At 45.9% G+C, this 25,344-nt stretch overlaps 1 protein-coding gene across 1 annotated transcript; it reads right to left on the bottom strand.

Annotated features, from left to right (window-relative positions):
* Window positions 1–25,182, bottom strand: E2F1 (E2F transcription factor 1). The gene is made up of 7 exons (XM_083444067.1): window positions 24,240–25,182; window positions 15,413–15,503; window positions 13,359–13,578; window positions 11,144–11,296; window positions 9,769–9,883; window positions 8,484–8,691; window positions 1–5,400 (listed from the first exon to the last, which is right to left on the bottom strand). Exons 1-7 carry the CDS (start codon window positions 24,465–24,467, stop codon window positions 5,156–5,158), a joined length of 1,260 nt encoding a protein of 419 aa, XP_083300193.1. The 5' UTR covers window positions 24,468–25,182; the 3' UTR covers window positions 1–5,155.
* Window positions 25,183–25,344: the final 162 nt, after the last annotated feature.

The raw sequence follows: 25,344 nt of genomic DNA, 5'->3' as shown, positions 1-25,344 counted from the left end.
TGAAGTAGAAGTATTTATTAAAACTAAAAGCACAGATAATGAACAAGGCACACAGAGGTGCATTGCCCTCAATGTTCAGGCACTGGGATTTGCTGGAGTTTTTGCAATGCACTTAGGTGCTTGGCTGCTGAAGGACCCAGAGTTCCTGGCTTGGCACTTACAGGAAAAGGTGCAATCCTTAAGAACCACCACAATATCCCAGCAACCTTTAGCCGCCCAAACTGAATGGCATCGCTTTCTGAAAATGCATTAAGCACCCACCTCCAAGACAAACTACACACACCTTCTTGCCGAGGCAGAAGACACCCTCTCTCCTCTGCTGTGCTTCCAATTTTAATAAAACAACATGACAAAAGCCAATCTCTACTTGAACTTGCCCATACTTTTCACTGGAAGTAGTAACTGAGACGTACTGGAAGGAGAAGAAGAATCATACACAATCTAGGCTTTTACTTCTTTGCTCCAGTAAATAAAGGCTTTTCAAAGCTATTGGTATATGTGTTCTATAAGTGCTCTCATCTGGGTTAGGAAAAAAACAGGGAGGGAGAGAGCCTGCTCCCATCCTCCTCCCCCTCCCCAATCTGCTGCCACTTCTCACAACAGGTTCGCGGGTCGATACCAGTAGAACTTTCTGTAGCTAGACATCCATGCTTAAATTCAAGATACCTGGAATATCAGATATAGGACTTTTCTCAAAACAGCCCCGATTCATTAGCTCTTTTATTCGTGCGTTTACCTGGATCCCCAAAAATACATATTAAGCACTACAGTTAAGTGGCTGGTTTCCCCCTTGTCAACTCCTTGAAAGTTCTGTAGGCCTATAGGCCACCATTTCAACCAAAGAGGCTCTGCTGAACTTTATGCAAATATTACACACACACACACACACACACACACACACACTCTTCCACCATGCAAGATCAACTTGCACGGCACACACCAACATCTCACAGGCTGCGAGGTGCTGTTCCTTTGTGCTACCCATCGTAACTTTTCGCCAGGCGACAACAAATGGGTTCCATCAGCAAAACCAAGAAGTGTCAACAGGGCAAATGTTGGGCGGAAGAGTGGATGTAAGGTTAATAAATAAAACAGAAGGATGCTTTATGATACTGGTTTGTTCCTGGCTTCTGCAATCACCGGTTTGGGGAAAAGTTTATTAAGTGTATCAAAACCTCAAAAGGCCTCTGAAACGTGCTATGGTATGGAAACATCAGGCACTTTGTAGAAATCAAGGAAGATGCTCTGAGTCAGGAAACCCTTGGAAAAGGACCGTCCCCCACCAAGAACAGCAAAGCAGCACATGGAACAGGCACACCAAGAGGAACAGCTCATCTCAACAAGCCATTTGGAAGCAGTGGCACATTATGGCAACAGCTTGTTGGTCTAAGCACTGGCCTTTGCTGAGAAGGAACAGAATTCCCTAGAAGGTATCCACGTCTTAATGAAGAGAGATAATCAGACCTGAGTCTTCTGCACCTAACCTAATAGAGCAGCCTTCCCACAACCTGTTGCCTTGGGGACATTTTGAACTACAACTCCCATCATCCTCATAGCCATGGATGGTGGGAGTTGTAGTCCAAAAGCGTATAGAGGGCGACAGGTTGTGGACAGCTGTAGCACAGGAAAGCAGCTCAAGCTCAAGCGATCCAAGTCCTGCAATGCTAGTTCTGATCTGAAGTAGAAAATGGTAGATATTTAAAATAACACACCATGGCACCCGTGTGTCTGTGTTTGTGTGTATTTTCTGTGGAAAATATAACTCCTAACATTTGCTTCAAGACGGACTACTTGCAGGGGACCAGACGGCTAGGAGAGTTAGCTGCTTCTCCTTTTGCAATGACTACAGAGCCTAGGCACAGGATGGTTACTCTGAAGTATTGGTTGTTTCAGCTTTACTGTGACCTACACAGTAGGCGGGAAGAACACATGTTGCAGGCATAATATTTGCCTGACTGGCAGTATGTGTCTCCACCTTTATAAAATCATGGGCTGCCCAATTCCAGCAAAGGGATCTTCAGGCACGTGGATGAACGCCCAAGAGCTCATACTCTGCAGAGGTATGTACATGTTGCCTCTGCCCTTTCCTCATCTGCTCTTTGTGCATTTTTGCACAGAGGGCCTGAGGGGGGATTCTAACCATGTTCAGCAGGACACAGCTGCAACCTCCAGGCAACTGGGAACCCTGGGAAATCAGAGATACCAATGGAAGGTATTCGATCTGCATCCCACTGTTAGAATCCCTACACACCTTAACTCTGAATGAATAATGGCTGGAAGAGGAGAGGGCAACACTCACAGACCCTACAAAGCTTAATGCCAGAGTCACACCATACATTTAATGCAGTATGATACCACTTTAAACCGCCCTGGCTTCCCCCAAAGAATTCTGGGAGCTGCAGTTTGTTAAGGGTGCTGAGAGTTGCTAGGCGACCCCTATTCCCCTCATCCAGCTACAGTTCTCAGAGTGGGGTTTAACACTCAATCCCTCTTCGAAGGGGACTCTGTGAATTGTAGTCATGGGAAGGGAATAAGGCATTGTTCTTACTTTCCCCCTCGGACAGAAGAAGAACTTCCAGCATGGTTTTAGGCTATGTGCGACCCAGTGCCACGATGCATTCCAGGGTCCGTAGCCCTCTCATTCTAACAGGCATACACAGTTTCTTTTTCTTATAAAACTAGCCCAAATGGATAGGGCTGTTCCACAAATGTACTGACACCACAAAGGCTCCTACAGGCACCAACGTTGCTGAGTAATAAAGCTTTGCACACAAACACACTCACCCACCCAGCTGCCTTTTTTGTGAAGCAAGGGACCCTTACAAAGCAGGGGAACACTTTGGTGAGTCCTAGTAATTGAAATTTGCTAGGCTAATGAAAAAGGAAGGCACCTAGGGGACAGCACCGAGAGCTGCCTTGTCATATGCTATCCAGCCGGCAACATTCACACCCTTTTTATCCTTGCTTCCCAACAACTGAAGGTACTTACCAAAATGGACAAGCCCAGGATGATGCTTGTCCTTCCTCAGACTCCTGTAACTAACGCTGTGTGTGTCTCTCCCCCTTCCCTTCCTCCTCAACACGGAGTATTCCTGTACAAGATGAACCTGCCGTTCATTTTTCTACCAATAAATAGCATTTCAGCACAACAATATTGACCAGCCACACCTCCCACCACACGGATGGGACACAAGAGCAACCTCGTCCTACCAGACCCCAACAGCTCATCTACAACACGCCGGCTACTCATTTCTCAAACTCTCTTCCTCCATTCCTCATTTTGCTAGGCTAGCTATTCTACCAGGATACAATATGGCCTCTTTCCCTGCATGCCTGGACATGCAGAGTTCCACTTCATGCAGTCTCCTCTTTACTTGCCCTTTAACCTTCCAGAAACACTGGATGGAGCCCACATAAATAATAAATAAATAGTATGAATTCATGATTTCTGGAGAAAACCCCATAGTGCTTAGCACAGGGGGAGGGGGGGGGTGTTCGGGCAGTGCACAGACTGAAGGCAAATCAGTATCCACACCTTTTGCTTCGCAGGGGAGGGTCAAACAGGTCTCCAAGCAAATAAAATAAAATAAAATAAAATAAAATAAAAATTAAAAGGTATTTGTCATATATGGCTTTAAATTATTAACTGCACCACAGCCAGAAAACAGAATTCCTTGCCTTTCTGGAGACTAACAAGCCACATTTTGCTTCCCTCCTGATGAAGCAAAACGTTCTTGGCTGACCTCACCTTAATCACCATCCCCTCCTGGCCTTGTGCTCATCAAAAGAGAAGCGACAGCTAAATTCAATGGCCATCTAGCCCACTACTTCTTTTTTTTAAAAAAAGTCGCACCGAACCCACCCCCAGAAAAGAACTTCTTCTACACACAAAGGTGGGGAGACTCAGAGGCCTTCAAAAAAAAATAAAAAAGGTGAGGTGAGGGGAGCCCAAAATAAATAAATAATCTATATAGAATCCTCCTTAAAGCTTTATCATGAGTAGGACCTCATGCCCCAGGCTAATATCCAGAAACAACTCAGCCCATCATTCCTGGCTTCCTTATATTCACTTTTCTTTTGCAACCAGTATATATATATATATAAACAACTATGGGGGAGAAGCAACTCTTCAGGCACATCTGATTATCTATTTTGTTTCACTAGCTTTGAGCAGCTCCGCCCCCCCCGGCCAAGAAAGAATTACTGAAAGGTTCCCTCAGCGCCATCCTGCACAATTCTACACACTTGGCTTCCTTTCCTCAAAATGGCCATTATTTCACCTCAGGATTACAAATCTCAGGTTTACACCTTGCCGGCAAAAAGAACTCCCCCTACCACTCCCCCCATCACCTCTGATCCTCAAACTGCAAATTGTTGGTGTCTCAGTGCCAGCCAACCAGAATGACCTGGTCTGTAGGACAATGGGGTGTCAGGTTATCACCAATTATTACTTAGAAGTACTGTTCTTGCCTTTTTTTCTTCCACAGCTGGCTGGCAGAGAGAGATGCCCCTCTCGCAATGAATATCCAGGCCATTACTGCCCTACGCCCCAGAGACTTTGCTGACAGAAGGGAAGGAGGAGCGTGTCTTCTCAGAAACTCTTCTGACAGTCACGGTTTCCAAGGCAAGAGAAGAAATTGTTCACAGTAAGGAGCGACAAACAGCTGGCACGGGGTGGGGTGGTTTGCCCACAGCAAAATTCAGTTTAGAGGAATTGGGGAAATGAGTGGTTGAGCGAGAGTTAAGTTAGCTGTTGCTAGGGCGACAGCATTAACTACTAGGACTGCCCCTATAGAGTCAAAACATGGCACCAGAGAATCAAGATGGCCCTGGACACTACTACTATGGGCCTGGATGCAGCAGGCCCACTGGAAGGCCACAGAAAGGGGCCTGCAACATTCACAGCAGCCATTAGCTTCACAGCCACCTTCTTCAGCCGCAGCGAGGCGGCTGGCGACTGGAAGCCAAGAATTGAATCACACCCCGGCCACTGCTGCCTTCTGTTTCCTCCCCTGGAGTCCTCTCTGCAGCACATCGGCCAAGGAGGCTGCAGCTGGCCTTGCGATTACATTCAGATGTCAGCTCTGAGAGGATGCCCCGTGGTGGAGCAGGGCCAGCTGAGTGGCGCTCCTCACCCCACCCCACCTGAGGATGCTCAGAAATCCAAGGAAGTCAAGTCTCCAAAATCACAGTCAAAGAGCTCGCTGATGCCCTCGCCCTCCTCGAGCCCAAAGTGATAGTCCTGGGTCGGCGAAAGCGCAATGAATTCGGCAGGTAGGAAGCTTGAGAAGTCCTCCTTGCCCTGCTGGAGCAAAGCATCCACGGACGCCAGTGGCGAGAGGTTCACGTCATCCGCAGGGCACTTCAGTGGCAACGCGCTCTCTCTAGACAACAGGAGCTCTGCAAAAGACAAAACACATGGGTTTCATTCATTACTTCTATTTTTTAATCACGCCACAATCAACTTCTCTGGGTAATGAAGAATGAACTTTTAAAGCGTGCATTTAAAATGCCACAGGTCAGTTCAGGCAACACATGGTGCCTGCCCACCGTTTATTTCATTTCATTACACTGAACGAAATTCAACATAGCACTAAGTGGGGTATGTGTGTGAGGAACAAAGTTTGCTCATGCAGTGGGATGTTTCCTACCCCAATCTTTTCCTCCCTCGCCGTGCACTTCTTGCATTCACCCTAAACCTGTTCTAGGGTTCCTCCAACCCTCCAGAGAATATTTAGGGGCATGGAGAGTGTCACTGCATGAACAGAACTTGTTCCATGCATGCAGCAACTTACTGGACTCCCACTCATCAGTTTTATATCTTTCCCTTCCTCCTGAAGGAGCACAAGGCGGCTAACAACATAAATGCAATAATAAAACAAGAACTGAATTGGACACCACCAGCAGCAGTTTGAACAACTGACAGCAGCAGAGTCAGTGATAATGCTCCCTATATCCCAAAGGCCTGAGTAAATTAAAAGCTTTTACTCTTGCCAATGATGCTCATTTCCCATGGAAATGCCTATGGGAAGCCTGTAAGCAAAACCTGAGTGCCATAACATTTGCCCCAGGCACTGGTATTCAGTGGAGACAGAACACAACCATTGTGGCCATTGATCATCTGGTACTCAAGTTTGGCAGTGCATCTTCCACCTCTGTGTGTGTGTGTGTGTGTGTGTGTGTGTGTACGCAGCCACATTAACTTGCAGTCTCCCTTGTCAGAGACTTGCAAAAGATGAACAACCTTGACTCCCAATCTTGTCAGTACCTTTCTGATACGCCTAACATGCCTATGGACTCCTTATCTAGCCCTCCCGAGCAGAGGCAACGCATGAAACAAAGGCACCAGGCACAACTGCTGAGTCATGACACCGACCTCCTTGCCACACTGTCTCTCCATGTGCCTCCCCAGAAATTCAGCCTGCGGTCTGACTTCTACTCAGCCCATAGGCAGGGAACCCCAGCCCAGGCTGCTGCATGCAGCATCCCAAGCAATGCTAAGTATTGTGCTTTGTCACTGCCATGGGGAAGGCAGGTGGCTCAGCAAAGAAAGAAAAGGAAAAAGGAAACCTGCAGCCCAGCAACAAAGCAGATGAGATTATGGTAGCTTCTTAAGAGAGGCCACCGTGACAGAAAAGGGCATGTTTAAGACTGTGTTCTGCTCTTTTGAGGCAGAAATCTATTCCAAAATGCCACAGGTCAGTTCAGGCAAGGAAAAGTAGGGAATGTGTGGGCAAAAGCCAGGTTTAGAAGAAAAGTTAGGGTGGATACTTCCTCCTTTAAGCACAACTGCCCTAGTAGTGCCTGTCAACCATCACTAGGAGCCACAGTGAACCATCAGGCCTAAAGCACAAGGAACCTGTTGAGATTAGCCTCTCATAGGGAATGGCCAGAGCTCAATGCCCAGCTTCTCCAGGTGTGCTAGGAAGAAACCCCTGCCTGAAACCCTGGGGATATGCTTCCCGTCAGTGTAGACAGTACAGAGTTAGATTTGGTATAAAGCAGCTTCCTATATCTGGGTGATGGAAAGGAAAGCCCAGCATTAGGAGTGTGTGCAGTAATGCTTGGGTAGGGCCAGGAGGGAAAGAGGAAGAACAGAATGTTTCCCCTTTGACCACTTGAAGCCCTACCTAACATTCCTGATCTGATTATACGGAGACTTCAGTAGGCACAAAATACATATTTTCCACGCAACTCCACCCATTAAGTTGGGGTGAGCAGGTTTTAGATTAAACAACTGGACAGAGAGGAATTCTTGGATCTCTTGCTGCTAACAGAGTTTACACTAGGCAGACCCTTCTGGGTTTTTTCATCAGAAAACCAGAGTGGCTGAAATCTATTGAGCTATGAGAAGGGAATGCTAAGATGGGGAGCACAGGAATCAATTCCCTCCCACTGGCTTACAACACACAGCACAAAAAGATGAAAGTCCACACAAAAATGATGCTTCTGATCCTAGCATATCGTTCTCAAGTGATTGGGTTTCAGTCTAGATCAGGGAAGGGGAACCTGTGGCCCTCCTGATGTTTCTGGACTACAAATCCCATCATCCCTAACCTTTGATCATTGCGGAGCTGGTGTGAGTTGTGAGTCCAGCAACATCTGGAGAGCTACTGGTTTCCTATCCCTGGTGGAGATCTAGGCTGCTTTTACTGGAGGTCTGGAAATACATTCCTTTTAATTAAATCTTACGTCCTGTTACAGCTTTCAACACGAAGATGTATCTAATTATGGGGGGGAGGGAGACTAATAATAATAATAATAATAATAATAATAATAATACTTCTATACCGCCCTTCATCCAAGGATCACAGGGTGGTTTACAGCATAAAAACACAAAAATACATAACATAGTAACAAACAAAAACAATTACACACCCACCCACACCAGTTTATGGTCTTGTTTAATTAGCCAAAGGCCTGAGAGGGGAGGAATGTTTTTGCCTGGCGCCTAAAGATATGTAACAAAGGCGCTAGGAAAGCCTCCCTGGGGAGAGCACAAGCAGAGAGCCATTGCAGAAAAGTCCCATTCTCAAGTTGCCGGGTGCAGGGTCTAGGTCGGTTCATATGGAGAAAATACAATATCTTCTGTGTTTGTGTACCGATGATCTGTCCACAGTCCACAAACCAAGCCTGCCCTTGCAAGCCCCCAAACTGCTCCCACACTCCACTCTGCATCCTGTTCATAACCTATGGTGCGATGGGGCTGGAGTATCAGCTGCTGCAGACAAAATAAAGGGACAGCCAGCACAACCATGGATTTCTTGCAAGCTTCTCAATGTACCTGGTTGGGCCCAGCTGTACACAGAAACCCAGACTAGATGGGCCATGGTCAGACCAAGCAAGGCAATTCTCGCACTCTTATAGGAGACATTATAGGCTCAGAACGTTATAGGCTCAGATCCTGACCTGCTTTGATACAGCCTCTAATCACAACATGCTCCAAAGGGACCTTCAGGTGCCCTGTTCCCCCATCCACATACCTTGGTCTGCATTCAGCAACGGCGAGTTCATTTCCTGGGAGGGTCGCAGAAGTGCAGGAGCTGCTGCTGCTTGCGAAGACCCTGGGGAAGGTTCCTCGGAAGCCACCTTCAATGGACTCTTGGTGGGGCTGCAGACTCCAGAGCTCTCTTCTGGGCACAGAAACACATCTATTGGGCCCTGGGTGCTCTTCACAGCAATTTGGAAAGCCTGGAAAAGAAGAAGAAGTGGACATCTGAGGAGACATATACACAAATGAATAGTTTTCTGTAGTGGAAAATCTCCCTACTAGCTTGTTCCCCTGAAGAAGAGATTATGGTCAAAACATGGTGGGAACTTAACCTATATTCCAGTGATGTGGGGATTAACAGGTGGACATTAGGATTAATTAGGGTTTTACAAAACCTGGATTGGATTGGGGGAGCTATGCACAGTCTTACTACTCTTGGCTCTAACTAACAGGGGCTAAATAATAGAGCAGTAACTTTTTCCAAGAAGGACTACCCCCCAAATGTGCAGCATTATCTTCACATTGTCTACTACGTCCATGGGAATTTCCCCCTTAGCTCACCAATTGTATTTGGAAGGACAGAGACAACATTGCCTGAGCTGCCTTTTTTTGGAGGTCAACAATTTATTACAGTGGTACCTTGGGTTACAAATGCGTTGGGTTACAAACACTTCGGGTTACAAACTCTGCTAACCCGGAAGTAGTACCTCGGGTTGCGAACTTTGCCCCAGGATGAGAAGGGAAATCATGCACTGGTGGTGTGGGAGGCCCCAGTAATGAAAGAGCGCCTCAGGTTAAGAAGGTTTTGGGTTAAGAATGGACCTCTGGAATGAATTAAGTTCGTAACCCAAGGTACCGCTGTATTAACAAGGCTCCGTGAGTGAATGAATGTTGATTCTTACTCACCATTATCAGCTAAGACAGTTAAAGGGAAGCTACTGGCTACCCCCTCTCCACCCTTCCATACAGTTTGTAGCTGCATGAACTATTTAATGTATTTCCAATTCTTGCCTCCAGATCTGTCTACTGGAGATGACATGATTGGGATCAGTATGATGCATGGAGAATCCTGCCTTGGATAGGCAAGCGAGGAGGGATCCTTATTGGCCTATGATTCTTGAAGACTGGATTTCTTAGCCATACCATTGGTTCAGGGTTGGCTATAGCTGGATCAGTCACCACAGACTCCTGCAAAGGGAGTGACCAGTTCAGCTGGTAGGAGCTGGTGCAGAAAGCATTCTGTGCACAATGGCCCTGTAGCGACCAGGAAGAGTTACCTCAGCCGGGTCAGAGACTTGCATCTGCGTCTCCTGGGGTGCTTTGATCACCATCACCAGTTGCTCAGAAGGGTCTGCAATGCTGCGCAGATCTTGGCATGTCACGTAAGCTGAGGTGTGCCCAGTTAAGTTTTGCCAGGAGAAGGATGACAGACTACATGCTAAGCACTAAGTTACCAAGCCCAAATCACTAGCTTTTGGGAAACAAAGACTCCCACTGTTCTCCTGAACGCAGCATAATATGCTTGTATCCTTCAGCTACCAAACATTGTGGGGAAGATACAAAATGATAGAATTGCTTTAGTGTGGGATGGCACATATAGCTTTTCCACACAGCAAGAAATCATTTGTTATTGCAATAGAACCCCCCAGTAAAACTGCATGTTGTTGTTGTTGTTGTTGTTGTTGAATTGCTTTAGTGTGGGATGGCACATATAGCTTTTCCACACAGCAAGAAATCATTTGTTATTGCAATAGAACCCCCCAGTAAAACTGCATGTTGTTGTTGTTGTTGTTGTTGTTGTTGTTGTTAAAGCATCATTAACATTTGGGCACCTTTTCCTCTGCCTCCCAAACATGGACATTGTACATCCATGGATCAGCATCACAGAGTCTGCCTGTGCAATTTCCCAGTGGATTCTGCACTATAATGGCTTCACACAGGTGTCAGCCTCCATTACAATCAATTCCTTCTTAACTGTATACATTCTTGGAGAAGAATGCTAACACTTTGGGAGACAGTGAGGGGCAATTTTCTGCTCCACATTGTTCTCTGATATCACCTGGATGATTCAAAATGGACAGCAAGCCCATCAGCCTAATCCTTAGGACCATGAAGATAATCAATTCAGCTACTTCCTGAAGAAAAGCCACTTGCTTATATATAAAGTGTGGGCTGTGTTGGTGATGAGCTGTGTGCCTCCTGGCCAAACTTTAATGGATTGCAAAGGAATACTTTGAAACTGAGTTAAATGTGACAGTTGTGACACATTTGCGGCACTGCACCCATCACAGAGGGTGGGATCCAAGTCGCATTATCAGGAACAGGCTCGGCTACAGAGCTGCCAGGCAAAAATCAGCTAGCAACATCTGACTGACTCAACGCCACCCTCACACAGCTCTCCGTTCCACTGACAATGCAGTGTCTTAACCAGCAGCCAGGTAGGGATTTTCCATTAGCTCACAGGGTGGGGAAGTACAAATTAAAACACCAACACCCAGTCCTGGAATGTCAGGGGTGCAACTACCTCTTTGGAAGAAGGCACTCTTGCTGCACTTGGCTAATGCTTAGGACCTGCTTGCTAGGAGCCCAACTCTGCATCTTCCGGTCTGCTAAAAGCACCCAACCCCCCCTCCACCTTCCACACAAGGATATTGCTTGTTTTCTGGGTCCTCCGTGAGGTGCTTGAACTGAGTAGTACACATCTGGATGAGGCTGTCCAGTTGCTGTTCTGCTGCCTGAAGATCCTGGAGTTCCTTCACCAACCCCTGGCTCTTGCTGGCGCTCCCCACAGCAGTCCGGCTTCCCCTAAAGGAAACAGGGCAAGTCAAGATGGAACGGTCTCATCAGCGACCTGCTGTCTCCTAACATCAGGGGGCATATTAAAAAGAGGAACAGACAGCATGTTCTATAGTCCCACATGGGACTACTGCAATGCACTCTACGTGGGGCTACCTTTGAAGGTGATCTGGAAACTAAAACTAATCCATAAAGCGGCAGCTAGACTGTTGACTGGGGGCGGCCACTGAGACCACATAACACCAGTCTTGAAAGACCTACATTGGCTCCCAGTATGTTTCCGAGCACAATTCAAAGTGTTGGTGTTGACCTTTAAAGCCCTAAACGGCCTCGGCTCAGTATACCTGAAGGAGCGTCTCCACCCCCATCATTCTGTCCGGACGCTGAGGTCCAGCACCGAGGGCCTTCTGGCAGTTCCCTCATTGCGAGAAGCAAAGCTACAGGGAACCAGGCAGAGGGCCTTCTTGGTAGTGGCACCCGCCCTGTGGAACGCCCTCCCATCAGATGTCAAAGAGATAAACAACTACCTGACATTCAGAAGACATCTTAAGGCAGCCCTGTTCAGGGAAGTTTTTAATGTGTGACATCTTAGTGTATTTTTGGTCTTTGTGGAAGCTGCCCAGAGTGGCTGGGGAAAGCCAGCCAGATGGACAGGGTACAAATAATAAATTATTATTATTGTTGTTGTTGTCAAAACTGATCCAGTGCAGGGTTAGTGAATGCCCAGGTACTTATATTAGACGTTTTATGGTGCAGCAACATGGAAGTCACATTGGGCCAACTCTGAAAGTTGGTCAACTCTATCCGATACTACTTTTCATCTGCTATTCATTTAACGTTGGTGAATGTTTATATACAACCATCTCTCCACTTTCAAATAATCCCCACATCAGGATGGGAGGTAGCACACATTTTTCTACAGCATGGTATGGATCAAGCATACATTGCAGATGAACACATTCATGCCACACTTCATGCATTACATTATATACGCAGGCTTTTTTGTAAGATCATCTCTTCTGTGCAGGAGGGGAATAAAACATATTCAAAAGGACAGAAGAGCAGGTTTTTTTAGCTTGTCAGGCTTAACAGCATCATCTTAGCCACATTTACTCATAAGATAGTCCCATTTCGTTCCACGGGGTTTGCTGCAATCCTATGCACAGTTACTTGGGAGTTAAGCCTCATTTAATTTTGTCATAAGATCATAGGAAGCTGCCTTATATCATCAGACCATTAGTCCATCTTGCTCGGTTTTGTCTACAATGTCTGGCAGTGGCTCTCCAGGGTTTCAGACAGACACCTCTTCCAGTGCTACCTGGAGATGTCACAGGTTGAACCTGGGGTTTTCTGCATGCAAAGCAGATGCTCCAATATTGAACTAGGACCTTTCTGTGGTGAGAGGCTAGGTTCTCAATAAACATACCTAGAAAAGCACATTTTATTCAAATCATAATAATAAATACTGGTGCAGCTTCAAAAGCACAGATGGAGCAGAGGTGCAAGTACACTCTACAGCAGGACTCCCAGTGGTTCAGGAGATGGGATTTCACTGCCCTGCAAAGTTGTTTGCCCATCCCTATGACAAGCAGCACATTTTACGCACATTCCATAAAGTATGTACATTTCATTTTGTAGTTTACATAGATTGCCGAATTCAGTTTTTCTGGCACCATGTTCAAGTTTTCTTGATGTAGTCTTTTGTTTCTTTAAGCCTTTGACTCCATATATAGTCCTTGTGATGACATTCACTCACAGAAGAATGCTTGTAAATGAGAACTATTAACAAAAGGAGCTGTATTAAGTCCAGTACAGTTATCACTCTCATCTTCAAGTGTTACCCTATTAATTTTGCGCAATACAGAAAGCCTTATCCACGCCAAACTTCATTTCATACAAAAGAAATGAAGACAAAGGCTTTTCTCCTAAGAGACACATTCCAAAAAGACAACCAGGCAAGTCTCCTACAGCAAATGCAAGAGGTTGGTTACTTCCTAAGGCCAGGAGAAATTCGGAAAACCAATACAACCAGAATAGGGCAACCCAAAAGAACAGGTGACATTCTACTTACAACCACTGGATATGGTTCTTGGACTTCTTGGTGATCAGCTGGATACCTTCCAGGACATTTGTGATGTCATAGATCCGCCTCTTCTGCACCTTCAACACCTCTGCAGCCCAGTTGAGATCCACAACACCATCAGGCGATTGGCTCAGCAGCTCCAGGAAACGTTTGGTGGTAAGATTCAGGGAGGTTTCATAGCGGGATTTCTCTCCAGGAGACTTCACCCCTGAGGATCAATGATGACTTCATTACAACTAGCAACGTTGTTGAAGGTTTGCCACTGCATGGCTTGGAATGTGAACTTGTCCAGCTCATGATGCTTGGCTGCATCACAAATCAAGCAGCATTTCCCCAAGTTAACGCTGTTTGGCTCAGAATTTAAACCCCCAATGCCTTGAATTCTGCTATCCGAGGCACCAGATAAAATATACAGATTGTGGCTTCTCAAAGAGGGCTCCAGCAAGACCTCCCCGTTAACCCAAGGGTTTTGCAGAGGAGGCGGCAGGGGCTCATGGTGAAAAGCAAAGATTTGCAGACCCATTAAGGTGCATTATAAAAATCAGTCTACAGTCTGAAAGATATCCATCCACCAATTACACTGCAACCAAAAGAGGAACTGGCCATGTCTTCCGGTTGATTTGCACAAGTATTTGCCTCTTGCTAGCAGGAGCAGAAAACTTTCTTTGGTAAGGCAAGCAAAGAGTTTTGCAGTCCCCTGTAGCATCCTACCCAGTTCCCCTTCAGCGACGTCAGATGCCAGGGCCAACATAGTTTCATGTCTATCTTCACAGCTTTTTAGGTACAGTACAAGAAAAGGATCTAAGGGTCTTGGTGGACCACAAGCTTAACATGAGTCAACAGGGTGATGCAGCAGCAAAAAAAGAGTGAATGGTCTTCTGGCTGCATCAACAGAAGCACAGTGTCCAGGTCATTGGATGTAATAGCACCACTCTATTCTGCCTTGGTCAGAACACACCTGGAATACTGTGTCCAGTTTTAGGCACCACAGTCTAATCAGGATGCGTGTGCAGAGGAGGAAGATCAAGATGATCAAAGGTCTGGAAAGCAAGCCTTATGAGGAACAGTTGAGGGAACTGGATATGTTTAGCCTGGAAATGAGGAGCTATGATAGCCATCTTCAAATATCTCAAGGGCTGCCACATGGAAGATGGAGCAAGCTTGTTTTCTCCTGCTCTGGAGGCTAGGAACCAAACCAATGGCTTCAAGTTACAAGAAAGGAGATTTTGACTAAACATCAGGAAGAATTTTCTGACAGTAAGAACTGTTCAACAGTGGAACAGACTCTCTGGGAAGGTGGTGAAATCTCCTTCCTTGGAGGTTTTGAAGCAGAGGTTGGATGGCCACCTGCCATATAAGATCTAGTTAAGATTTCTGCATTGCAGGGAGTTGGACTAGGGTCCCTTCTAGAACTGCAATTCTGTGAGAATCTTGCTCTTTTTTCATTTTTTTAAAAAAAACAACAACCCAGGAATGCTCAGATTTCTAGGATTCTAAATCTAGTGCCAAACATCAGCTTCAGCACTTACTATTATTGATCATTTATTAGTATTTTCAGATTTTTACAGCGACATAGTTGGTTTCCTATTTTCCCCTGACTCCATTTGTCTCTTTTGTAGTGGTTCTTTCACTTCTGTCTTTCAGCCGTTTGTCTCCTTGCACTTATTTCTGTACCATTTTAACTGAAATCTGATTGTATGGTTGTAATTGATGTCTCTATCGTTAATGTATGGCTGGGTTACCTGTACATTGCTTAGAGAAGATTGTAATTAAGGGGTATGTAAGTTGCCAAAATAAAAATAACTATTTTTTAACGGGGGCGGTCACTTCGTTTTTGTTTCCAATGGCTACCCCCCTCCAACAATGTACAAGGCTTGTAATTGCTTATCCCCCACCCCAAAAAAAAGCACTACAGCTGCCTTCTAGGCTCAGGCTGCTCTATTAACAGGAAGTCCTGCCCTGTTTAGCTACTGGGAAAAGGAAATCTTGAAAAATCTGTGGATTGATTAAAAGCAACAGGGTTCCCTTCTGGCCACTAGCACCTTTGACAGGGTTTTTCGCTTTTCCTCGGGCTGCATGAACACTCTCTGCAATGTACTGGTGGTCAGTCTCCAAGTTCAGCTTCCGTTTTACCTGGAACAGAAGAGAGAGAGATTTGCAATAGGTTGGTGGATAGCTATAATTTCATTTCAGCTATGCAGTGAAACAAGGAAGAGTTTGTGAAGCAGAAAGAGCCCAAGGGTACTTTGAAAAACAGGACTAAATCTATATGGCTGTGTGCTATCTCCATGTTCAAAGGCACTATGAATTACCAATCTGAATTATCAGTTGTTGGGAGAGAGCGACTGACTTCCTGCCCTCCCTGTGAGCTTCCCAAGGACATCTGGCTGACTACTGTGGGAAAAAGGATGCTGGGCTACTTAGTCCTTGGTCTGATCCAGCTGGGCTCTTATTATGAGAGTCTCCCACTTCCAAACAGAAGTGGTACAGCAAAGGCTATATCATACAGTTTCTCTGAAACTGTAGACAGAGCCCTAAGACATCACCAAAACCGTCTAAAACCATAGCAGAAAGTAATGTATGAAGAAATTGTGCCATTGGAATTGCTATTTTTTTTATAGAGAAGAAGCTTGCTGACCAAGAACCATCCACAAGCACTCTAGCTACTATTGCCCAGAATAAGGAAAAGCTTAGGAAGCTGTCCAAACTATTCACTGCTCATGATCAACAACTCAGCAACATAGGGCCTTCTGGTCATGGCGTATTTTTAGTTTTCCTTCTGTGCAGCTTCTTTTCAAAGTGTGGAGTAAGGAGAGCTTATATTCTGCAAGTCCCAGGTATTATTTCAATGAACCTAAGCATCAATGATATTCCAGTCATCGACACCAACAACTGATAAACCTTTACGCTCTCGTAACTCCATACCTCTTGCCTGAAACAGAAGAGTAAGAGTTGGCAAGATCTTGGGCCACAGAGACCTGAAGTGTTGACCTAACAGAAGTCGATCACATAATCCACTTAGAGTTCCACAAACAACAAATCTCCATGAGGTTGCCTAGCAATGAGCAAAAGATGCAGGACTTTTTATACAAACAAAAATCCAATAAGGACAGCACAATTGCAATATGTTGGTTTGAGAATCCCACTTTAGTTACTATTTACAGAGCAACCAACTTGGTTGGGATGTTTCAATGAGGGAGAGAGAAGTTGCTCCAACCTGATGTGTTGAAGAAGAAGAAGAAGAAGACCAGAAGTCATATTAGTAGAGCAGGGCTGGAAACCTTTTGACACTCCATTGTACATACTGGATGAGACTGTTGGGAGTTACAGTCCAACAACATCTGGAGGACCAAAAGCTCCTCAGTCCCATAGTAGAAGTAGCAGACATTTTCCCAAAAGTGGCAGAAGCAACAAGTCATATTCTCTTTAATTGGTGATTCAGACACAAAGCTTCAACAAATTATCATTAAGTTAAGATAACATCCCACAACATTATCCTGTTTTTCCAACTCAACCTTATTAAATGATTGCTGACATAGATGGAAATTAGTAAGGAGGTAGATGGAAGACAGAAGTGCCTGGCGTGCTCTGGTCCATGGGGTCACGAAGAGTCGGACACGACTGAACGACTAAACAACAAAGATGGAAATTAGTTAGGAGGTAGCGGAGAAACTACAAAGGATGACCACTACAAAGAAAAGTTTGACTGCAGCAAGTATAGGTAGATAAAAGATTAAGAAGAGTAACTATCAAGATGATAAATTGGTACATTAGGTTGAAACGGGTTGCCAGTCTGCAACCATAAGGACGGAATGATTTCTCCATTCCTTTCAGCCCATCTTTTAGTTTATTCTGTGGGTACTATTTCCGCACAGCTCATAGGTCCCCACACAACAAGATTGCATCCTCAGGTCTATCCATTCCCAGAGATTACAAGAGCTGGAGAGCAAAGCAAATGCAAGCCTGGACATTCCGCCTTCTGGAAGCCTAATTGCTTCTTCTGAAAGGAAGCATTAGGAAATCCGCAATGCCTGTGGAGTTAACAAGACAGGCTTGATAGACGAAGTTTTAAATATAAAATACTATCTGCATTTTTTTGCCAATGACTTAGGCATAGCGTAAACATAACCCTACCATCTAGTTTTTTCTTTTGTTTTCCAGTGTTGGTGTTTGCTGAAAACCACCCCATGGGAAGAGAGATATAATTCTTTTCCAAACTGAACTCCGGCTGAAGGCTTCAATTTATTAATTGTTCCATTTTGCTGTCCAGGAATGGTCTCTATGTTTTCTTCCCTTCAACATGGGAGGCTAACGGGATCGAGGCTCACCCCAGCACTATTCTGCCTCTGATGAAGGCCTGAAACACTTGTGAGCAGCTTGCTTCTTGGCTACGGGGAGCAGCAACGCTGAGAGATCTCACCTGGCAATTCCAAGATCTAAAGCAATCATCAGGTCAAATTCCACTGCTTCCACTTGTCCAACTACTGGTAAAAGAAAGAGATTGCTTCTTTCCCATCAGCTAAGACCAAATGACGAGACGAAGGTGGGGGTGAAGGTGTTACTTACTAAAGGAAGTATATTCTCATGCATCCTGCAAGTAAATACTTTCGATAGAGTCATTTACACTTAACTGCAAAAGTACTCGCAGCATGCTAAAAATGCTTTAAGGAGTAAATGTTGGCCATACCTGAATGAATCCCTCAGGTACAGGCACTTTAAATGGAAGCATGAATCCGGCATGAATTAGAAATTCTTTGGTCTCGTTGCAAAACCAGAATTTCTAGGGGCCCTGGGTGGGAAGCTATAGCAATTAAACCAGTTTAGGTCTGCAGAGTAGACATGCCCTGTGGATGCCTTCACATGTGATGCCAAGAATGCCTTTTAAATGGGGTGAGAGTTGGAACTTGCACTTTCAGCAAGGGAGCTTAATTTTTAATTCTGTCCCAAAGAATACTCTGTTTAATGTGCATGACCTGGTTGGTCTTGGGAATGTGCTTTCCTGTTCCTGTCAACCTGAGGCACATTTATGTCATCATGAAATCTTGCACCCAGGCATTCCCCTTTCTAGATTGCTGTGTCCATAGTATTTTTATGCTAACAGGAAACATATTAATAAACTTGTTGTTGTTATTATTATTACCACTACTAACACATACAGCGCAGGTTGGTGCATCACCAGTGCGCAGGATAGAGATGGGAGAACAGCTGGAGAGAAAGGGTGATAGAGGAGCGTCTTCTCCAACCACTTGGAGAAGATGCCTGAAACATCAAGCCTAGTGAGTGGCTGAGACTGTGGTGCTGCACAACCCAGAGGATTTAGTGCGCTGCGTCATTGTTGCCAGGTGAGTGTGCTTCAGGATGCATTGCAAAGCCACAACCACTGGCAGTTTGATGAGAGAGCAGTGTAGGCTGTCTCCTCTTTTTTTGCTACTGCATTAACATTAACGGTGTGGCCATAAGCAGGTCTTGGTGCACCGTGGACTTTTTTGTAATGTATCCTTTGCTATTACCGCATGAAATGGAAATGGTTAGTTCTTCTCTTGGCTTATGCTGACTCTGTGGCGGATTTGCCATCATTATGTCACATCCACATGGTTGTGTATTATCAGTTGCTGGAGGGTGGGCATAAGTGTGCATTTTGTGCTAAAATGTGGGTTTATTATCCCCTGGTTGCCTACCAATACATTACTTTAAATATTTTGTATTGACTGCATTGCTAGAAAATGTTTTTTTGCGCTGGCATTGCTAGAAAATGTTTTTTTGCGCTGGCTTTTTTGCCAGGGCATTTGTTCTAGGATTTGCACTTTTAGTTACTAATGTTCTTTTTATTTTCCAGTTTATTTTAAATTTGATATTGTGTACTTTTTTGGGGGGGAGTATGTTACTTTGACACTTTTTTGTAGCAAGAGACTATTAATAAGAAATAAATAATTTTGTATGATGTTGGGCTTTTTTTAAAGAGACACAAATTCAGGGTTCAAATCAAACAATGACATCAGCAATGACATATAGTAGGCAACCCAGAAAAATAACCTCAAGGTGACACAAATCAATTACAAGGCCATGCGTTGTAGCCAATTCTAGTCTGACTTAGAGTAGACCAACTGACATTAAAGGACACAGCTAGTTTAGCTTCATTAACCTCAACAGGTCTACTCTGAGTAGGTCTAGTGTTGTATACAACCCATTTGTCTCTGCCCACTGTAAAGAGAGGCACTAAAGTCAAAGTGTCCATGAGATTCCAGCCTAGCAAAGCTGAAAAGCCTCTGGCGCCTATTATATCTGAGTTTCTGCAAACTTAGAAGGTGTGGCATCTAAAAACCCTGAACAAATCTGAGGGCCTAGAAAGCCTAATGTTGGTTCTCCAAAACTGAAAAGCTGGACACCTTGGGATCTGAAATATTTTTCAAGATTTGACTTGGAATACTCTTTAAAAAATAGCCTTTCCTTTCTCGCTTCCATTCCAAAATGACAGATCCCTGCAAACTGAGCAAATCCAGGTTCTGGGGGTGCTGGCATCCTCCATGCAACCACAAAGGTCATGCCCTCAAACCTACTACATGGCTTGAATACAGCAGCACCAACAGGGCGGGGAAACCAGACATCTTCAGTCCTGCCCTGAACAACAGGCACCCCAATGAGACAACACAAAGTGAAGGCTCATTACAGATTCCCGACCCAAACATTTAAAACAAAGAACCGACTGTAAAGCGGCCGCCCACTGCAGGCCCCTCTCAACAGAAAAGGGCCTCTGTGGGAGGAGGATGCAGGCAGCTTTTGTGAGCATCACCTCCCTTGCTCTGCCTGCTGGGAAAGAGCAACGGGAATTGCAACCATCAACTCCCTTGCACTGGCCAACTCCAGCAACAGCTTCAGTTCTCCAGGAGCAGGCAGTTGTAGGAGGAGGATCCCACACAATATAGCCAAGGGCAACCATGGCTCCATGTTTTGTTGCCAGCTGTCTCATTACAGAGGACAGTAAGTCCCTTAAGCATCAGGCTCCATTCACTTAATCTCTGACAAGCCAACCCAACTGAGAAGGCAGGGAAAGAGACCAGGTTTACAACCTCATGTCTTTCAACTGGGATTGGAGGGGCAGGTAGTCCCTGCTCCCCTGTGTGTTTACTTGTATAAGCACCAGTATATGGTAGGAATTCAACATAGTGCTATGGCAATCGTTGCCTCAGCACAAGCATTTCAGCTGGCCAGAAAGAACCAACACCCTGTTCTCCTCCAGGTATGTTGTTCTGGGGGTTCTTTTGACCCCAACTACCACAGGGGACAAGGGACGCAGGTGGCGCTGTGGGTTAAACCACAGAGCCTAGGACTTGCCAATCAGAAGGTCAGTGGTTCGAATCCCCGCGACGGGGTGAGCTCCCGTTGTTCGGTCCCTGCTCCTGCCAACCTAGCAGTTCGAAAGCACATCAAAGTACAAGTAGATAAATAGGTACCGCTCCGGCGGGAAGGTAAACAGCGTTTCTGTGCGCTGCTCTGGTTTGCCAGAAATGGCTTAGTCATGCTGGCGACATGACCCAGAAGCTGTACGCCGGCTCCCTCAGCCAATAAAGCGAGATGAGCGCCGCAACCCCAGAGTCAGCCACAACTGGACCTAATGGTCAGGGGTCCCTTTACCTTTACCACGGGGGGCATGGGGGGAAAGCACTATTGCCCTAGTCAAACTCCTTGTGCAGGCTTCTCCTACTTTCTACACTGTCGCCTTCCCGTTGCCCTTACAGATGTGGTTCCTTGACCAGCATTTTCCTGCAACATGGAGATGCGTTGATGGAGAAACTCTGCTTGTTGAATTGCTGCTATGTTGGTTCACAAGAAGCTCCAAGGAGAGAGAGAAAATAAGTAACAAACATGCACTGAAAGTGTTTGGGCGGACAGATATACATTAGTAAACTACTTTCATTATTATGCAGGGTTACATTAAGCACTTTATGCTCTAAATGTATACTAACACATGGAGAAGTGGGACAGTGACTGCCGGTTTTGCCCACAACATTTGGTACCCCACCCCCAAACACCCATGGGTTCAAAGCAATGTCTGCAAACAGGAGCCTATGTATACACAGTTGCACCTCCATGCAATTGATAACAAACACAGGTGTGTAGGCTACCCTTTTCATACGTCACACTGAACATGTGGATGTTGGGACAGGGCCAGCAGGCTCTGCCCATCCTCTCTTCAATGTGGAAGTATATGTGCAGAGGAGAAGGCCTGAAGAAGGTTCCTCTCTTTGCCAATTGCTGCTCCTACAGTTAGAACGTAAGTGAACCAATCTGGAAGAGTGAATCCTGTGGGAAACTGCAATCAAATGTAACTAGCAAGCTTGGGGTAGTTAACACATGAAGGGGTTAAGACCACAGAATTGTATGCCTAGACTCAGTTAGGCCTGAGTCTGGTGAAGTGAAGTGTCTTTGTTCATTCTCTTCCACCATCTGAAGCAGACCAGGCAGCGCATCTGAGCTTGCTCGCTTCAAGCCCAGGCTGTATGCTCAGAAGTATTTTTAAACCCAATAATTTTCTACCTCTGTTCTTTGTGCTGCTACATGGAATAATCTAACCTTTGGAGTTTATAGGTAAAGCATTTAAACTTACTAATGGTGTGGTCTGTTCACTGTGAGAGGGAGGGAAGAGTGCTCTAAGCAGACTAAACATGATCTTAAAAGGGTCTAGCAGCCTAAATTCCCATGCTTCACTTTGCTGAATGTTTTGTTCCTTTTTAAAACTTCTGTTGACACACTCTCTACTAGAGAATGTGCTTGCCCCATGTTTTGGATCTAAGAATCCAGCAATTTCTTTTAAACCAAATATGTTTAGTGCATGCTAAAACTAGTGATTATGCTATATATTAGAAACACAGAGACAAAATAATCTACTGTACTTGTCACTTCCAACTAGCTAGACATGCTTCATCACTAACCCTCTAAGTCCTATAGTCAACAGTCATACTATAAACAATGCAGCACATAGAAAGAAGCTCCTTACTATAGAGTGTATACACTGATTCACACAACAGCTTCTCCAGTACCATTTGAAGATCTGCCTATTTCTCTGTACACACTATGTCCCAATATTCCTAAACTGTGTCATTTTATTACAGCGTTCATGCCTCTTTTTCCAGTATACACAATAGTAAGAAAACATAGCACAGTCAGTCAGTGCTAAAACTGTTAGCCACAAACTAATTTAAGATTGGTTCATGTATATATGTAAATGCATATGCTCCCTAACATAAATAAAGGGACATATAGAAATGCTTTAGATATTCTGTGAATTCCTGTGCAAACTAATTTGATCCAAACCTCTTGGATTAATGTGTGGATAAGAGCATAATTATCCTTCAGATTGCACACTTCTGCAATACTTATTGGCTCAAACAATATACAAAAATGCATTAAAACTGTATTTTATTATAAAATAGGTTTGCAAATGCCTACATTGAAATAGAAACATTATTTAAGTAGCTTATTTTGTGATAAAATATGCATTTAAAAACGCGTGCAGATTTTTTAAGAAAAAGAAATGCAATGATGACAGACTTACATGTTAATTCATGCCCAATTGACATGGACTGGAAATAGACTGGTCTGCCCATCCTTAGGGGCACAACATACGTTGCCTTCTCTCACACACATTTAAAGACACTAGCCTGATAGAACAGAAACCAAAGTTGCACAGTTCCTGCCACTTCCTTCCTTTGCAATGCGGTGGCAAATCTATTACCAATCAATTTCCCTTTGGTAGGTCTTCCTTTTGTTTAACATCAGGCTGGGCACTGCATACCTCAGAGTATGTAGCTCTAAAGAAAGCAACTGCACAACAAAGCCGAAGCCAAACATTTGTCTTTGTTAAGAACAAGTTGCACAGAACTCTGGGCCTTGACATCCTGTAACAGGAAGTTAAGCTGCTTCACTAACAACATTTGCAGGCTGCTTGCACTGAAAGAAGAGACTCGACACAATCCATTAAGTTCTGCAGCCAGGCTCAGGAAAAACAACAACCGGGTGTCTATCTATCTAGGTCAGACAGGACAACCTTGCTGCGTTAAGTTCGACAATGTAACATTTTGAAGCCTAGACCTTCTAGTTAATGATTTCTCTGCATGCCTTCATGAGCACTCTGCCCTTCCTACGAGATTGCTACATATGCCACGTTTAAAAGGCACTATTTCAGTCACAGTCTTGAAACTCTCCCCACATCTCTCCTGTAATTACAGGCACAGGGAAAGCCTTTACAAAGCCACATGGGATTAAAAGAAAACTATCAACTCACAGATATAACTGTGTCCTTCTACTGAAATAAGCAACCTAGAAAAGGATTGAAAAGGCCTCTAACACAATGGCTCTCATATTATTTAGCAGTACTGGAATTTACTAGGTAGCTGATCCTGGACAGAAGCAACAAGTTGAAAGTATATATATATATATATATATATATATATATTCCAAATATATATATTTGGTGGCCGGGAGGCAATCTGAGAAGTTAACGACTTATTCCCCAACATATGGGCAAAACCAACTACAAGATTATGGAGATTGCAACTTGTTCCATTACCCTGGGTGTAAAGTCTAAAGATTGCCACATTGCTGTTGGTCACAAGAGTTTTTACATTTTTGCACCATGCCCCCGGTGGAAGATGGAACACGATTCAATGGTAAACAAAGGGCATCTATATTATATGCCCATCTCCGTAGAGTCCTAGAACAACGGGTGCATATATATAAATATGTGTATATATATATACGTTATACACAAGTTACGCTTCAAAACATTTCGTTGCTGGCCAAGCTTGCTGCTCTCCTAGAAGCCAGCAGCAGCAGCAGCAGCAGCAGCAGCGGGGAAGCGGGTGGCATTACCGGCGGGCGCTCCAGAGCAGGCCTCTGCGTCGCCGTTTCCAATCTGGCGGGCTGCGGAGTGGCGAACAGCAGCAGCTCGGCGTCGCTCTCTCCTCCGGGCGCGGAGAGCTGGTCTGGGGTGGAAATGATCACGATCTGCTGCTCCATCACATGGATGGCTTCCGCGCCCCTCAAGAGGGCTTCCAGGTCCGCCACATTCTGGGTCACCCCCAGGCCCTCCAGAGACATGGTACAAAACGCTGGCACTCACATGCCTCGCAGGAGACTGGGTGGGGTGGGTAGGGGTGAGGGAAAGGCCTGATCCTGCCCGCTCCTCCGCCTCCCTTCCCCCACGCACCGCAGGAAATCCGGAGGATCCCTCTTCCCCCACCCCCACCCCACCCCGCCGTCTTGATTCCCCCTTCCCGGGAATCAGAGCCGTGTCAGCGGGCGGGGGCCACCGTCCTGGCCGCGGGGGTGCAGGGAGACGCCGGATGGCAGGGGCCGGGAGCCAGGAACACGCCCCATCCTCCTTTAAGGGCAGAGGCCCGGGAAATGGTGTCCCGCGGAGGTGCAGCCGGCCAGGGCCGCGAGCGGAGAGGAGGCGGCGGCGGCCAGGCCGAGAGCGGAGGGCGCCGAGGCTGCTTCCCGGGTCATCTGCGAGGCCCCCACGAAGGCGCGGGTCTCCGCGGAGAAGGGCAGGGCGCTACGGCGCACAGCAGGGCTCCCTTCCGCCTACGCTCGGCCGGTCAGCGCCGACTTCCCAGCCGCCCTGCCCTGCCCCGCTCGGCTGTGTGGTGGCCCCGCGCGGAGCCGGGCTCCTCTCGCCCTTCTCTCCCGCGCTCGGCCGAACCCGTCCGCTCCGCTCGCGCTCCGCTCCAGGCACTGTTATTGTTCCCAGCTGGTCCCGGCCCCGCACACGTTTGCGCGCCAAATCCTTTTTGCCGCGAAAGCAGCACGAGCAGGGCGCCGTCGCTCCCATTGGTCAGCTCGCCCGCATCAACATTCGGCTCCGGGTGGGCGAGGGGGCGGGGGGAAGAGCAGACGCCGCCTCCCCATTGGATGCTGCGCCGTGATTGATACGCCGCGCCGCCGCCTCGTTGGCTGCGCGAGTGAGGACGCCGGA

Source organism: Podarcis tiliguerta (assembly GCF_965153285.1).
Source record: "Podarcis tiliguerta genome assembly, chromosome: 6".
Lineage (NCBI taxonomy): Eukaryota > Metazoa > Chordata > Lepidosauria > Squamata > Lacertidae > Podarcis > Podarcis tiliguerta.
The sequence above is the reverse complement of the archived record's forward strand: the minus strand, read 5'-3'. Positions and strand labels throughout refer to the sequence as shown.